The sequence below is a fragment of the Callospermophilus lateralis genome, chromosome 4 (genome assembly GCF_048772815.1).
Source record: "Callospermophilus lateralis isolate mCalLat2 chromosome 4, mCalLat2.hap1, whole genome shotgun sequence".
NCBI lineage: Eukaryota > Metazoa > Chordata > Mammalia > Rodentia > Sciuridae > Callospermophilus > Callospermophilus lateralis.
Window position 1 is genome coordinate 70140107 of NC_135308.1, and position 17489 is coordinate 70157595.

The following is a 17489-nucleotide window of genomic DNA, read 5'->3' on the forward strand; positions in this document are numbered from 1 at the left end:
CTAATCTGAAGTCATCTCCAGCCCTTGCAACTCCATCCCTTGCAACTCCATCCTTCCCAAGGTGCTGAAGCCCACCTTCATCTGACTTTTGGGAACCCACCAAAATTAGTGTGAGGCTGTGCTCTGCATTGATCTCAAGCTGTCAAACTCAAATCACACACATACAAAAAAAGTATGAGAAAGAAGGGAGGGTTAGGCTGGTGGTGCCTGGCTTAGGGGTCAGGCACAGAATGTGGGTTTGCATCCACAAGGGGAGCACTGGGAGTTGTGTTGGAAATTTTTCTTCAGCCTTTATTTACCACGGTGGGTCACCCAGTGGGAAAGGAAGACAATAGCCTGCTGTGTTGCCTTGCTGGAAAAGCATGCCCTAAGCAAAGAAGGTGGCAAGCTCAGTCAGAGCACTGCTCAATTAGCCCCATCGCTTAAAGGAGGGTCTCCCTGCAGCTGTCAGCGGAGGGCGGGTGGGAGCAGAAGCCGGCCCACTCTGGGGCCCTGGGGAGGCAGACCTGCAGGAATCCTGAATGGGAGCTGACTTGAGGAGGACAGCAGATTCCCCTTGCCTGATACTGCTCCCTGCCTCTTGGACAAAGGGCCCTAAAGGGGATTTGGGGGAAACTGCTCTGGAGAGAGGCAGAGTGGGGAGACCACGGAGTAAATGATCAGAAAAGTGAGTGCAAACGTCTCTTGCAGAGAGTGACCGACATATGGAACATGTTATCCGGAAGGGTTACAGGCTGGAGGAGCTCCTTGGGTTTTTCAGGGGGGTGGGGTGGGGGAGGGGAGCCTTCAGAAACTCAAGGAGCTTTCTAAACAAAAGGAATTTGAGAAGGGTTGGAGAAATAATGAGAAATGCAAACTTGACCCAGAGTTTCTTTCTATCTCCCGGGCTTTTCTCCTGCCTGTCCTTACATGTTTCCTGTTCTAGGACCCAGGAAAGTCACTAGAGCCAGGTGCCTTGCTCAGAGTTGGCAGCACCAGTGGCCTGGGGGGTAAGAAGGACCCAGAGCCAGCTCACTTCTCTGCTCTAGGGGACCATAGCCTGGCTTTAGACCCCTGAGGACAGACCCACTGCTGGCACTGAATGGGTCCGGGTGGTTTGCTGTGTTCCCTCACTTTGTACAAGAGCAAACTGATGACTGCAGGGAGGTAGCAGAAAGATTCACCCAAGAATTTGCTATGATAGCGTAGGGTGCCGGGAGGAGACCCCAGTTTTTTGATCCCTTCGACCAGTGTGTAATCTCCCCTTTGCAGCAGCCTTCTCCCAACATCCAACACACCACACACACACCCCGACAGCCAGATACACACAGGCACACCCCCCAGACACATGCACATCCAGATGGACATCACTCAGACATCCACCACGCCCCTGCACACACTTAGACACGCACAGACATAGGCACATACTTACACTCACACTCACACACACTGGCTGTTTCCCTTCAGCATGTGTGTTGTTTGGAGTTCCTCCTCTTCCCAGCCTCTGCTCACAGTGCTATTGGGCATGACCTCAGCCACTCTTAGGACAAGGTACAGATGGCTTGTTGGATCATGATGGCCTGCTTTGTGAGCCTGTGCAGCACTTCCAGGAAGTTTTTTTTGAAACCCAGTGAAAATGTAAGGTGGTGTGGGAATTGAACTAGCCTTGGGGTGATGGTGGCCGGTGGAACAGTTTGTAACTCCAATCTAAGTGCAGACACCTCTGGAGCTATAGTAGTGGAGCCTTTGTAGGGACAATCTCTCCTACCTTCCCTTTTCCCTAGCCAGGTATAAAAAAGCCACCTGTCCAGGGCCTTTGCCTCAGCCGAATATCCTGTTCATAAAAGCATCTCTCTCTCTCTCTCTCTCTCTCTCTCTCTCTCTCTCTCTCACACACACACACACACACACACACACTTTCTGACTCTTCTTTCCTCTGTTTATGTCTTACACCAGCTTACCCTGAAGTTTCAGGGTGGTTCCACACTTTCAGCCAGGCCTGTTAAGGTTATAGAAGCTCAGCTAGGTTCTACTTTCAGATGATTGACAGGACCTGGAACTTCCATGTTCTTCATGCTTTCAGAGTTAAGTAGTTAGTAGTGCACCGGTAATAATCCAGAGATCATTTTAGATCCTCATTCAAGAATTTAATTGGATCCTTCAGAGAAAATTTTACAAAATGTCTTTATTGGTACTAAAAGTCAACACCTCTAATCCCCAGTAGTTTTTTCCTACTGTGGTTGTTTGCCTATCTTTTGCACATAACGAACCACCCCAAAACTTAGGAAAACAACTGTTGTAGCATTTCTTTTGATTTCATGGGTCAAAAGTTTGGGCAGAAGTGGGCTGCATGATTTTTCTGAGTTCACTTGGGGACATTCAGCTGGCAGATAGACTAATCTGGATCATCCAGGTCAGTTTCATTTGCAAGACTAGTGCTTCATCAGGGATGGTCAAAAGACTGAACTGTCCTGGGAACCCCTTTCAACTCAGTGGCCTCTGGATCCTTAGACCCACGTGGCAGCTCAGAGTTGCACGAATGAGACCAAAGACATAGAACCTTTTAGAACCTAGCCTCGGAAGTTATATAACATTGATTTTGATATCCCATATTTATCAAAACAATCATGACTTTGCCCTGATACAAAGGGGTGACCTCTTGGGCTTTATTACATTCTAAAAGGGGTCAACAATCCCAAAACAATGAAGTCTCCCAGCACTGTGCTATACGATTCTTAACCAGAAGTGGTAAGGTGTCCCCAGATGGTGTTTAGAAAACTTCACATCATTTTTTTTTTAAATGGTTGTCCCCACGACTGGAGGACATGATGGACAACCTCCTTGCTGTAGGTGAGAGCCTGAGTTACTCGTGTGGGGAGCACAACTGAACAATGAAGACCTGTCCTGCCCAAAACACCAGGTGGCACCCTTGTGGGAGAAACGTTGCTCTCGGAATCAAGACCCCCTGATAAGCAATTATTCTCCTCCAGATGCAAAGCTAGTTAGTGGAGGAGGTGGCTTAATGAATATATCAAAGCAGGAGATTTGCCAAATGTTCCCATTATTTTGCTTGTCCTCATCAACCACAAATACATTGCAACCTGTGAAACCAGAGTCAGAACTGTCTCACCTTCAAAACTCTGGCCAATTTTTAAAAAGAATCCTTGGATTCTTGATTTTCTTTACCATCAGATGAGGAAAGAGGAAAGGAAAATTCTATATTTGAAAAATGAAAGCTTACATAAAGGAGCCCACAAGACGCATGTGGAATAAATACGCTTCTCATCCACAACGAACCAGTGTACATTGTAGTCTTGGACTATGCGATTCGTCTGTACGTTTCTCAGGACCTGTCTAGAATGTCTTTTCTCTAAAAAAGTGAAAGAAACATTGATGCCAGTAGGGTGCTCACTGCTGAGTGTGCTGCAAGAAAGAGACAGGTGCCTTGGACCATAATGAAATGGGAAGTTGTTATGTGATTTGGCTACACATTACGGGCTGTTGGGTCACACAGATGGGTTTGAATCCTGGCTGTGGTTCTCCATTGATGTGTAAGCCTGAGCAAAATTACTTAATCCCTCTGAGCCTCAGTCTCCTCAGCTGCAAAGTGGGGATAATAATTGTATCTGTGAGGATTAACTGAGATAATCCATGTTAAGTGTTCCACAAAGTCTAGCATATGGTGTGGCTCAGTGAACATTAGCCTTTCTTACAAGGGATCATTACAACTTGTGTCTGTGATTAGAGGCAGCTTTGGGTTTAGCATGTTTATGCCAAAATTGCTTTCAGAGGACCAACCCTGGGTTGGTTTTTAGTCTTGCCCCGCTGCTAGGAAGTCACTAGACTGCTTGAAATTGGAGTCTGTGTTTATTAAGCACCTGCCACAAGCTTTGATTTGGATGAAAGATTGGTTTTCTCCTGTGTGTATATCTCAGCATCACCACATGAATGGGTCAGAATGGATGTAGAAAATTACCAGCTAGACCTCTATTCTTCCTCAGTTTCCAGTCTATAGAAGTGTTCAGGTGAATGATGGTGACCACGGTGAGTGGAGGGCGAGACCCACAGCAGAGCGAAAGACAGCTGAGGCCCCCACAGTCTTCAGATAGCATGGCTTCCTGGATGGGGCATCCAGACCAGTGCTTCAGTGAGCCGGTGCTCCTCCTAGTGGAAGGAGACTGGCTGTGCAGGGAGCGGGCAGCGTGAGGGGCTATATTCGATGCAGGCCTGATCTTGGAGCCCAAAGGAAGAAGCCCACAGGAGAAGTGCAGCCAAGTCCTCTTGGGCCAAGCCAGTGTGGTTTGTTGATCCCGTCCATGCTGGTTTGGGCATTGCCAGGCCAGCTACAGTCTTGGTTTGGAAGAGGCAACCAGAGAGTGAAAGGAATAGCAGTCCTGCTTTGAGGGTTCCCTTAGCTTCTAACTTTTGAGACATAGTGGCTTTGTTCTTCTGCCATTTTGAAACTCATTCTTGGCTGGGTAGACAAGGTAGATACTTTAGCAGCAGCATCATTATCGTCCTTATTTATTCTAAGTATTAAAAAATCAGTTAGCTGCCTACCTTGTGCTAGTATGATTTACAGTTGTACAGCATTTTTCAGGCAAAGGTATATGCCTGAAACCGACTCAAATAAGAAGCATACATATAAAACAAAAAGGTTGACTTGGGGTGTTTTTTTCTGGAGCCAAAGTTATTTGTTAATGCCAATGTATCCAGCAGTCTGTGCATATAAAGCAACTTTCCCTGGTATGTTTTCACCCATAGAGAATGGAGATAACTCAGATGCAGGAAATAACTCAAATCAGAATGTCTGAGACCATGAAATGATACCACTTGAAAATAGACTGACTATAAACCCATCCATCCTCATTTCCATGAGTACCAGACGTGTGTGTGTGTATGTACAAGCCCACGCATGCAACCTTGTGTGCACAGTGGGAGATGAATGTGAATGCCCCAAACAAATAAAACTAAATTTACTAGATAATACCATTATGGCCAGTAGCTGGATTGACTCAGATTTTCTCCGAAGTCCTTCCTAGTCCACCCTCTGGCCATGTTAGTGGTATGCAAAGGATCAAGTAAATCCAAGTTTCCTGGGGCTCCTGTCGGCATACCAAGCTCCTTTCAGATCTCTCTGCCAAGATGGGGCTAAGCCCGAGGGCTCCTTGGCCTGGGGAGTGAGTGCACTACCTTCCGTGCTGGAGCTGCCGGTGCACATTGTTTTGACTTGTGCCATACCTTCCATCGCTCACTGCCTTGGGGCCAGAGTTGGGTATGCTTTGAACAATGTAAAAATTCCTCTTCCAGCAGCAGTACAGAGTAAATTCACAGCTTTCCACCTCCATCTCAGTATATACAGCTTTCTTCAGGAATATATTCCTTCTTTAGGAATGTAGGCTCCTTCTCTACCATTCAGGGGACCTATTTATTGTTTGGCTCCAGGAAGGACTGATTTTAATACTTCCTTTCTAAGAGAGACGATTCAACCCTTTGAGGCTATTTCATTTCATTTCATCCTGGAATGTGCCATCTCTTGCACACATGCCCTGTGTCGGCTGGGAAACTGACATCCCCTGAACTTTGAGGACCTTGTCCTGTTTCTGATCTTGGACCCAGGGTTAACCTTGTCAATCAGTTTCTGCACCCTGAGTTTCAAGTGTTACACTTTAACGCTGCCTGGAGAATTAAAGTGGATAGAATCTACTTCCCTGGCACTGTTCTTGCCTGTTTGATGCAGACCTGCCCGGTGTCCGGGGATCTAAGTGAGTTCTCGCCAAATATAGGCAGAGAGCACAGCTGATTTGCTTTTGGTGTTCTGAAAATTTAGAGCATGCTGGTCTGCATCTTTTGGCAGCAGTCACATGACTGTGTTCCTTGCCCTCAGGGTTTGTCTGTTTTTGTGCTTCATAAGACAGGAAGTGTCAGGGCACATCCCCCTCCCACCACCACCACCACCACCACCACAGTGTGCTAAGAGTGAATGAGATGAAAAACGTAGAACTTGAGGGAAAGGAAGAGGCGCTGTGGAAATCCACCCAGCCCCATTCATGTGAGTTCACTTCTCATTTACTCCTTGTAGCAATTCCAAGTTGCTCCCTCCCTTCATCTTTTACAAGCACTTCCCTCCCTTGTTGGTTTTGGATGCCTCTTGCCCCTAGTGAGTCGACCTGCATGTTTCCACTTCGAATCTAACCATGCTATTTCCAGGTTGCCAGCCCCCGTGGGTGCTGGAGTCTAATTGGTCTGTTCTCACTGGCGTTCGTAGCGCCTTCCCTCTGGGCATCATCTGTGCATTTTAATTAATCTGCCACTTTTTCCTCTCTCTACTTCCGGATCATTAATAAAGAGATTAACCAAACCAGACCAACCCCCCACGGAGAGGCTCCACCAGCATCTCTCTCTCTTCCAGTTCCCAGCCTTGCCACGGGTCAGAACATCTTCATGTGGCCCCACTGACTGATTTTGAAGCCTCAGGACCTATGATCAGAACAAAGCCAATGAGAATTAATTTGGCAATTAAGATTTGGGGAACAAGCTCAGCTGGTCTTTTATAAGGTCTTAGTTTAAGATTTCCACTACATTCCTTTCCTTTTGGTCATTCTACTTTAAATCGATTGCGTTCCCACCTCTCTCCCTTGGCATTCCCCGAGCAAGATATTAGGGTTATCCAGCAGGATGTAGTCTTTGCAGCCCTTAGCATTAGTCAGAGACCATGTCATAGCCACAGAAATTCTCCAGAGAATTAGGCCCTTCTGGATGCAGTTGAACAGTGTCTTCTTTGACCCCAGCCAGAGGACCCAGTTGCCTCCAGAGGATGTGTCTGTACAAGAAATAATGAATTTGCATATTCAGAATTTGACAAATTTAAAAACTGCTTTCACATTCGATTTCATGATTCCTCTCTGAGGGAAGCTAAAACAGATCCTTTCTGACTTTGTAAGTCACCCAGGTTTCCAGGGATGGCCACAAACCCAGGACATGGGTTGGTATATCCAAGTGCTTGGCCCTGTACAACATGTGACTTCTGCAAGGACGGGTGACTTCCAGAGGGACTTCTTTGGACAGTATCAAGCCCAGGAGGGACAGGGGTCAACCAAATTTTGTTTACTTTCATGAGCAAATGCTTTCACAGTGAATATGGGGAGGAAAGTCAGAAGTGGTGGCCTCAGATCCCTAGAAACTCTGCCTAGGACTGAGGCTTCTTGGGGTGGCTCTCAACTTGCTGACTGGCAGCTGTCCTGGTTCCTGGCTCCTGGCTCCCAGCTTGGAACTTGAGCTTTCTCTGGAAATAAATTCTCTAGAATGAAAGCAGAAAAGACAGGCGTAGCATAGTATAATCATCAAGAACATGAACTCTAGCACCAGACTACTCAAATCCTGATTCTGCTGCTTACTAGCTAGTTATTTAACTTCCCCGTGCCTCAGTTTTCCCATATGAAAAGGAATATGCAAAAAATACCTACCTCAGTGAGGTTGCCATCAGGATCAAAGATTTCATGTGCATCAGTCCTCATTCTAACCAGGCCCATAGCATTTTCATTCTTGATCTCATCAGGATAAACATTTACTCCTTACCTGGGCAGCAAAAGGGTCTATGGGTCCATGGTCAGGAGTGATGTCCCTGTGTAGGGAGGCTAGCCCTGGACAGGTGAATTGGAACCCGAAGGAGGCACCCCCATCCCGGCCCATGTCAGGACAGGCACAGGTTGCCTTGGCCTCAGATCTTGTACCACTCTCTACCCTGGCTTCCTTTTCCATTTCAGCTGCTTCGTGGATACCCAGAAACCCTCTGTGTGTATTGTAAACTGAGCCAAAAAGGAGGAATCAGAAATTGCTCTCTTTTGAGTATTTTGAGGGATGGTGAAACCTTGTAGGAATGTTGCTCCGGGGACTGAGAAAACACCATATGTGGGAAAGCATTTCTAAGCGAGGAAAACAGCATGTGCATATTGGTCGGGATCTTGGAAAACTCTGAGCAGGGGAAATGGGCACTAGGGAGAGTATAGGAAGGGGGTTTTACTGAGGTCTTTAACAGGTCTTTTTCTAATTATAGCCAAGAAGAGCCTGGGGACCCATGGCCTGCTTCAGAGCCAGGGCCTGTATTTTCTTTGGGAAAAGAAGGCAGAGTTGATTGGCTTCCAAACCCAGACTTGGCAGAAGCCCATGCAGGCCCGTGAGCAGTGCCTTGGGCAGGTCTCGATCCTCACAGGCGCTCATTCAATAAGCAGACATTGAAATTCTGCAGGGTGTGCAGCCCTGTGCTGGGCATGAGGGATCTGTGGGTGAAAAGATAATGGTCCCTGTCATCCAGGAGGAGACAGGCTGGCAATACTAATATAGTAGGATATTGGCTTACACGGGGGTTTCAACAAAGGACTGTGAGTACTAGAGAAGTCCCTTTAGACAGAAACTGCTGTGCCTTACCTGGGTTGAACCACTATTGCCCATTTCCATTCCCCACTCCAGGGAAATAGTCTCCCAGGAAAATCCCACTCCAGGAGATGGGGTGGGAAATGAAGTCTTAGTGACCAAAAGAGACCAACTCAGCCTCCTCTCTCTCTCCCAGCAGGTTCAGAAGCACCCCTTCACATGTCCCTACACTTGTTCCTTACTTTTCCCATTCTGTGTGCTTCCAGTTCATGATACTTTTCTTCTCCCACAACCAGGGTGGCCAGTCTGAGGTCCTATCACTTATGAGCAATGGCATTTGAGGAAAAGCCTTGTGGAGACCATGCTGGTTCAGATTGCTGCGAGCCAGATGTAGAGAAAGAAATTCTCCCGATGCTTGGTCCCACGTGTGTGCATTCAGCAAGGGCCCCTCCTATTGCCACAGCAAACTCAGGTTCATGTTCAAGTTAACATTTCTAGTGTACTTGCTAGGTACTGGTACTGTCCTAAGTGCTTTCATAGGAAGTTCTTTATCAATCCCTCACAGTAACCTGATCACCCACAAGCCACCAGATTTTGTTGAGCCTAAGAACTTAGTGTCCCCCCTCACTCTCTGTCATTAATTAGCAATCTGACTTCACCACTGCTCTAGACCTCAGTTTCCATATCTATAAAAAAGAGGAGGTTGTCTAGATTCTTTTCCAATTTCAGACTTGTGTGTTTTGGGAAGTCTTGTCACCAACATTCTTGGGCTGGCTCTCTATGAAAACAAAACAAACTGATAGCAGAAAATCAAAATGGAGCCCACAAAAAGCCTGCAGGGTTTGATGCAGCCTTGCAAATAATTTAGAAACACTCACCAGCCAGCATATGGTGTGTTCCCATTGCTTTTACCAGAGAATCATGGCAAGGTTTTTGATTTGATGGTAAGAAAGAGGATGGATGCAGGATTGGGTAGGGCCCACGTTAATACTAATTGGGTAATACCCACACTACATAACGCTATGAGGGATGCTTCAATGACCATTTGGAGAATGGCTGAGAGAAGGCAAGGGAGGCATAGTTGATACTATTGAAGATCTTGGGGGAGCTTTACAGAAAAGTCAGCTTATGAAGAATGAGTACAATTTCAACGAGAGGTCATAAAAGTGAGTAAAATAAGAGAACAGTACATGCATGTATGTTGTAAAGCTTATTCAAATAGCAAGAAATAGTGATTGAGATTGGAGCATGGGACATATGAGCCCAATCTTACTACAGTTAACAAAAAGAGAAGTCAGGCCCAGAATGCAAAGAACCCTGTCACTTCCCTATCTATCTCTCTCCTCTTCTTTAAACTGTAGTTAGCATTTCCCTTATCTATAGAATTGCTACAGCTTGAATCTGGAATGTCTCCCAAAGGCCATGTATTAAAGACTTGATCCCCAGTTTGGTGTTTGGGGGAGGTAATGAAACTTGAAGAGGTGGGTACTAGTAGGAAGTCTTGAGGTCATTGGGAGTGTTTGCTTTGAAGGGGATTTTGGAAACCCAATGTCTTTCTCTTTTCTCTCCTGGCCTCGAGTGGTTTTGCTCTGCCACATGCTGCCACACCATGATATACCACCATAGACCCAAAGCAATAGGGTCAACAAATCATAGACGGAAACCTCTAAAATCATGGGCCAAAATAAACCTTTCTCTTCTGTACGTTGTTTATCTCAGGTATTTGTTATAGTAACAGAAAGCCAATTAACACAAAAATAAAGGCATTAGATTAGATGTTCTTTTTTATCTGACCCCTGCCCATCTCCTTGATTTGTTTCCCTATGACTAGGTATCCAAGGTATTTTTACTTTACAGTAGCTGGGCTTTAGAGAGATTAAATATACTTTTTGATAGACTCTCAGTCCCAAATGACTTTATTGTAGCTGTATTCTTTTTTGTCAGGGAGAGAGGGATGGTGATTTTAGTGGCATATATCCCATGTTGTTGTTGTTGTTGTTGTTCAAGTTTTATTTTGTTGGTCCTGCAAGACCGCAGGAAATAAAACTTCTCCACCGAGTGTATTAAGTATCCTGTGGGAACCATTTTCCTGGGATAATACAATTCCTAGAGCAATCTCTAGGGGTGGGTAGTTATGCTAGAATCCTTCCCTTAGTTTTGACCCTGAAGGAGTCAGCTGTCCAGCGAGTGGTTCCCAGAGAGGGAAGATGGATCCCTTATCACTGAGGCAGGCCAGGAGCCAGGGGGAGGAAATTCCAACAGAGTGTCTACAAAATCGCTGGCCTTTGGGGACAAGAGAGCAAGCCAGTATTTCAGACAGACCAGGAAGGAGGCCATGTCTGTGACCTAGGAGCAGACAGGGCTCCTTTCTTTTTCTTCTGTCATCTTTGTTTATTTCCTCTGTATTTTCCCCCTGGACTTAGTGAAGTCTTTCTGAAAATACCAAAGGTGAACCAAGAGAAGAGTTTTTATTTTTCATGTTTAGGCATCATGTTTAAAAGCAATGATTATTAAAGAATAAAGTGAAGTGGCAGCAATGATTATTAAAGAATGAATACCTCAAGGTGGATGTAGGAGGTATGAACCAGGGGAGGAACACTAGCTCAGGTACCCCCTCCGCCTGAGAGTCTCCTTCTACCGCAAACCTTCGGAAAGTCTGGGCTTTGCTCCACTGAGGGAGAGACCAGCAAGGGAGGTGTCTGGAGATCAGCTCTAGAATTCCACAAGGACTCAACAGGAGCCCTGTGTTGAGGCTCTACTATGGCAACAGAAAGAGAACACTGATAGATTCAAGTGCCGTTTAAACAAGGAGATAGTAGAATTAGAAATAGAACCACTAAAGCAAACACTTTGGAATGGAAACTTGAAACAATCCAAAGGAGGAGAAATGAACCAAGGCTGACCTGCTGTTCAGGGCAAGGCTAACCTGTTAACATGGAACTAGTTTTTTCTACATTTCCTTCTTCTTCAGACGGTGCCTTCGTATGACTGCCGTTTTGAGAAGAGAGTCTCTGGGGGCTGAGCAGATTGGCTGGGGTGGCCTGATGATGCATGTTCCATCTGAGAGCTTTGCAGAGCACCCAGAGACTAGGGCCCTCTTGCTGTGTGGGTAATGACTCTGCCTCTTCATTTACAAAGGCAGGAGAACAGACTTTACCAGGTTTGGCCTGGCCAGGGGTGGGCCCATCTCCGATCTCATAGAGGCAACTGACCCCATCCCCGGCTTCCATGTGTTCCTTTGAAGGCCTCAGGGGCTGGGGTTGGGGAGTCATCGAGTTATGTTTTTCCAGACAATGATAAGGGTCTGCTGCTGGTGAAGGAATGTAACTACACATTTATATTTCTCAGGTTCAAAGTCTTCAGAGTCTGCCAAGGTAGAGCTGACTTTCTGAGCTCAAGGGATGTTTAAGGAAGTGGCAGGACATCGTCCATACACAGCAGAAGGCTGCAGGATAGTGCAGACACCGAATGCAAAGGCAGTCAGTGCTGCCTGTCTAGGAGAGCTATCAGTCAGAAGATCTGGTGTGCATTCCCCAGTGTTTCCCAGGGGTTGGGGAAAGAGCCCCTTCCGAATGTCCAGGGCTTACTTGGGATGGTGGTGCCCTCTCTCTTTCGCCCCCTGTGGAATTCTCAGCCTCAGGTGGCTGGTGCCAGAATGACTTGGACTCCGCTGCTGCAGCCTGCCATTAACACTTGTTATTTCCTTTTTCAGATCTTACAGGTGAACAAGGTGATGTCCATCTTGTTTTATGTGATATTTCTCGCTTATCTCCGTGGCATCCAAGGTAACAACATGGATCAAAGGAATTTGCCGGAAGACTCACTCAACTCCCTGATTATTAAGCTGATCCAGGCAGATATTTTGAAAAACAAGCTCTCCAAGCAGATGGTGGATGTTAAAGAAAATTACCAGAACGTCCTGCCTAAAGCAGAGGCAGCCCGAGAGCCAGAGCAGGGAGAACCTGCCAGGTCAGAATTCCAGCCAATGATTGCGACAGACACCGAATTGCTGCGACAACAGAGACGCTACAGTTCCCCCCGAGTCCTGCTAAGCGACAGTACCCCCTTGGAGCCTCCTCCCTTGTATCTCATGGAGGATTATGTGGGCAACCCCGTGGTGGCCAACAGAACGTCACGGCGGAAACGGTATGCAGAGCATAAGAGTCACCGAGGAGAGTACTCGGTGTGTGACAGTGAGAGTCTGTGGGTGACCGACAAGTCGTCGGCCATCGACATTCGGGGACACCAGGTCACGGTGCTGGGGGAGATCAAAACCGGCAACTCTCCCGTCAAACAATATTTTTATGAAACGAGATGTAAAGAAGCCAGGCCAGTCAAAAACGGTTGCAGGGGGATCGATGATAAACACTGGAACTCTCAGTGCAAAACGTCCCAAACCTACGTCCGAGCACTGACTTCAGAAAACAACAAACTCGTAGGCTGGCGCTGGATACGAATAGACACTTCCTGTGTGTGTGCCTTGTCGAGAAAAATCGGAAGAACATGAATTGGCATCTCTCCCCATATATAAATTATTACTTTAAATTATATGATATGCATGTAGCATATAAATGTTTATATTGTTTTTATATATTATAAGTTGACCTTTATTTATTAAACTTCAGCAACCCTACAGTATATAAGCTTTTTTCTCAATAAAGTCAGTGTGCTTGCCTCCCCCCAGGCCTCTCCCATCTGTTAATCTTGTTTTGTGATCTGGCTCTCAGGAGCCTTTCTGTAAAATCTGTGTACACCAGTACTTTGCATTCAGTATTGTCAAGACCATGACTGTCGCTTTAGTAAACTTGTTAAAATCAGATGATGTTGGCGTTGTGTATAAACACAGTGATATCAACCCTTCTGGTATATTCCATGTTGGATTAATTAATTAAAAGAACTGTTATGGCCTCCATTGAAATTATACCCTGTAGCTTTGAGTTTAACATTTCCTCCTGGCCAGCAAGCACACCACCAAGTACTTACTTGTTTGTTTTTTTGTTTTTTTTTTCCTACTCTTGGTCTTGCCAATTAGAATTATGATTTGTGCCAGTAACAACGAACCTGGCAATTTTAGTTTTGTAAGTTTCTTTTCAGCACATTTGTTGTTTGGGGGTTGTTTAAGGGTTGGATTTTTTTTTTTTCTTTTTTGGCTTTGGATTTGTTTTGCTTTTGGTAAGTGGTTTTCATCCTTTTAGGCACATAGGAAAAAATTTCTAGATATTCGTAACAGAATAATTTGTGTGCGTGTGATGCCGGGGATCGAACTGTAACAGAATAATTACATGGCTACCCAGAAGCAAACTGAAATGGCTCATGAATAATCTATACACAGAAAATAAATTTTCTCATTATAGACTCTCTTGGCCCATGGCCTTCCCCACTGATCTGTGAGCGGTTGGAAAGGGCTCTGGCTTTGGAGTCAGACTTCAGTCCAATTTCCAGCTCCTCCCCTCTGACCTGATCAACCTGGGAGCCTGGGTTTCCTGGGGTCAGAATCTGATGGGGATTTTGGCCTACCTCCCAGGAAACCTGACAGGCCGGTTAAGTACCCACTCTGAACTTCCTAGCATGGAGTAGGCATTTGAGAGTTCCTTTCCTTCCCTCCTCTTTCTTCCTTTTTAGATATTATGTTCAACCTTTGTATTATTTTTGGTTGATTTTCCACCTTGAGATATAAGAGATCCAAACATAAGAAAGTTTCTTGGTGCCCACAGAGTCTCAGCAGAGGTCCTTTCAGGCAAGGGATCACTGTGGTGATGGCATCCCCCTGTCCTGTCTATTCAGGACAGAGAGGACACCCCTGGTGACCCCCAAGGAGTTTGTTGATGCCCTGTCCCATTGAGAAGCAGCTGAACTCTTAGGGCTGAAGCATACGGGCTCTCATCTCCCATTTGCCAGAGGTAAAGGTGTCCACTAGTCTAACACAGAAGCTATCCTTACTGCCCTGAACCCCTGCTCTGTGCCTGAACTGGGTAACCCTGCCTTCATTTAAAGCCTATGTGTGCTCTGTCTTCCTGAGACCTCTAACACTCACCCCTATAGAGCACGTGTCCTTTATGTGCCATGAGCTTTCAAGACAGACTCAGCAAATGAGAGCAGCTTTGGTGAAGAGCATCATGATAAGAGCTTGATTCTGAATGCCTAACGTGGAGGCAGGAAATGAGCCTGCCATGTCCCCACTATGTGCCAGGCACTTTCAAACACTGCTTGCCGCAAATCCTTTGAGGGAGCCATTTGTCATCTCCAGTTTACAGGTGAAGAAACTGAGGCTTGTAGGTTTAACTTGACCATGGTTATTTAGCAGGAAATTGGCAGAGTGAAGAGGTAGATCCATGTTTGGACGATAACAAGCCTCCCTCCCCTTTCATTCATCCCTCTCCCTCCTGCTTCTACCTGGCAGCATCACAGTTTAACGTGAACACTGCTGTCCTAGAGAATGAAAAGCACAGTTCTCTGCCTGCCAGTGTCTGTAGCTGCTGTTTCCCTGAGCCTACATCAATGTCAGGATAAGGCTGATGATAGGAGACTGGGAGCCTCTTGATGACGCAGGCCCCGTTCTCAGGAGCTCATCACTGGGTGGTGCCTGGTAAGCCTTCCCCTTGGCCTCCAGTGAGGATGTGGCACCCCCAGCAGGCTGTGAGATGCTGCAGCTGGGGGGCGTCTATAGACCTGGTGTCTGGATGTTTAACTAGCACTGCGGTAGAGACTATTCCAGTACAAGGACCTAAAGTATGAGTGTTACAGTCCAGTTGACAGTGGATTCTGGGACACTGGAGCAACCTGTGAAAGTGCTGCAATAAACTGCCGAGGCTGTTGTCATAAGGCCGTCCTCTGGGTCATGAGTTAAGGAGCCCATAGGTTCCTCTTTTGGAACTTCTATTCCAGAACCTGTCGAGAGGGTCCAGCTGACTGGCTTGAGTGATAGAAGTCTGAGACCCCAACTTTGGAAGGCAAGGACCCTCAACAGCAGGGCTGAGTCCTGGGCCCTGCCTTGAATGCAAGGAGTTTGTCGGCCTGTCAAGAACAAGTTTGGAGCAACACACTCCTGGCAAAAATGCAGGTTGGAGAAGACAGTGGACCTGGAAAAAGATTCTGAAAACATCCTCTGAGCTGCAGGCTGCCTGATGGCCCAGCCTCTTCCATTCTGGGTGGCAAGGCAATGAAGCATTTTCCAACTCCATTTCAGAAACTGCATTGGCATAAGAGGGAGTTCAGGTGCTGCCAAAGCCAACTTGCTAGGCTTCTGGGCCCAGGGCAGAGCCTTCCTCGAGGTTGAAAGGTGTTTCAACCACTGTATATATCCACTGTATACAATTGCCACTACGATTGATTGAAAAATAAACCCATCTCTGAAACAGGATTTGGGAGATCCCCACACCTTGGAAGACTGGTGTGTGGATCTCCAAAGATTCCACGCTTTGCTCACCATATCATTTAGTTTCTTGTTGAAGCTGTGAAGAACTTGACTAGATACGAGAAAATGGACTCTGAGCCAGCTGTGTTGCCCATAGCTGTGTGGCCTTGGATGAGTCCTTATGCTAACTTGAGTATCATGAGATTCTATTGCAGAGAGGATGGTGCCTGGACTGGATGGTTCTCACTTCCTCAATGTCGTTGTGGAAAGTCCCACTGGCCACTGATGGGGGCTCTTTTCCTCCCCTTTCTCAAGTCTCTTTGGAGACTGTGTAATTGAACCGGTTACTTACTGTGCCATTGTTTACTTGTCCATAAAATGGGGAGAGCATCTGTTCATAGGATTGTTTTGCAAAAATCATCCATTCCCTGGCACATGAGAAACCCCCTTAAGTATGACTGGTGGTGATGATTAGCGTTGGGAGAGGGGGTTGCAGGAACCCTCATTCTAGAGTCTGGTGGGAATTTCTAAACTGGATGGTGGAAGATTCATCCTGTATCCATCTCCTACCCCATAAGAGGTGGACCTTAAGGTAGTATTTGCCCAATTACCTTCTGCAGGTCTCTAACCAAACTACTGACCCAGTCTTCTAATAGGCCTTTCATCCTTCTCTGTTTACACACCAGAGAAGGCAGTTTTAATTCTTCCAATAAATTTTGTAGAAATTCCACCTAGTACTTTTCTGAGGTGTGTGTGTGTGTGTGTGTGTGTGTGTGTGTGTTGTTTTCTTTTTCAAATTTATTAGACAACTTTGTTCTTGTGTGTGTTCTCCCCCCACCCCTTCTCTCTCCCTCTCTCTCTGCAACAGTGCTCTCTCCAGGTTGGTATTGATGTTTTAGGGTTTGGCACTTTTTAAGATTTTTCCCTTTCCCTTTCCCGTGTGTGTGAGTGCATGTGTGTCTATGTGTACTTTATAGTTCATTTAGTCATTATAAAATCTCTCCACTGAGGCTTGGAGAGACCATCTGCATTTATTTTATCACCTTTGAACATGTGTTCAGGAACAAAGTCCGTGTAGCCAGTTTATGGTCACCTGGAGACTTCTCTGGCTTCACCAGGAAGACGCATCCCCCAGCCTTCAAGCTCTGAGGCCCTGGGTGTGCAAAGCCAATACCAGGTCCTTGGCTAAGCCAGGCCTCACAGCTCCAGCTCTGCTCGACCACACTGCCAGCTTTGCCTCCACGAGGGAGCTGTGAAGCTGGGGCGCAACCAACTGCTCACAACGGCCACTCCTCCCTCTGAACACAGGCCTGAGGGCCTTGGGCATGCTCTGTTCACAAACTCAGGATCAGCCAGTCACTGAAGTCTGATTCAACTGGAACCTTCTCCCTCAAGATCCCCACCCCCAAATCTAAGGAGACCCAAACTCCTTACACATGCCCTTCTCAAGTTACAGCAGGCTGGTGGGCTACTCAAAAAGCACATGTGTTTCACAGCAAGTCCAAGTGCAAATGCTTCTGTCTTGACCAGAGCCCCTAGTTTTTCCCTTGGCTGTGGGTGGAGGTTGGCCCAGCTCAGAAGAGCAGAATCCCAGAACAGGTCAGAAGGACTCTGAATTTCAGTCTATGGATTTGTTTTCTTCAGTTCTTGGCCTCCTGAGTGACAGAGCATGGGGGCTAAAGAAACAAGCACTAATGTGCCTGGTGGGGGGCAGCAAGGGGAAGAAGTAGAGAAGAGGAATGGTCCAAAGGCATCAAAAACCTTCTCTTGGAAGAAGTGGCCT

The 17489-nt window shown here is 46.5% G+C and overlaps 1 protein-coding gene across 1 annotated transcript in view; it reads left to right on the forward strand.

Moving 5' to 3' along the window:
- The window catches only part of Ntf3 (neurotrophin 3), a 61514-nt gene extending 48653 nt beyond the window's left edge, over window positions 1–12861 (forward strand). Inside the window, exon 2 of the mRNA XM_076852566.1 lies at window positions 12065–12861. Coding sequence (XP_076708681.1) covers window positions 12065–12859 — 795 coding nt within the window. The 3' untranslated portion in view covers window positions 12860–12861. The remainder of the gene's footprint in view (window positions 1–12064) is intronic.
- Window positions 12862–17489: the final 4628 nt, after the last annotated feature.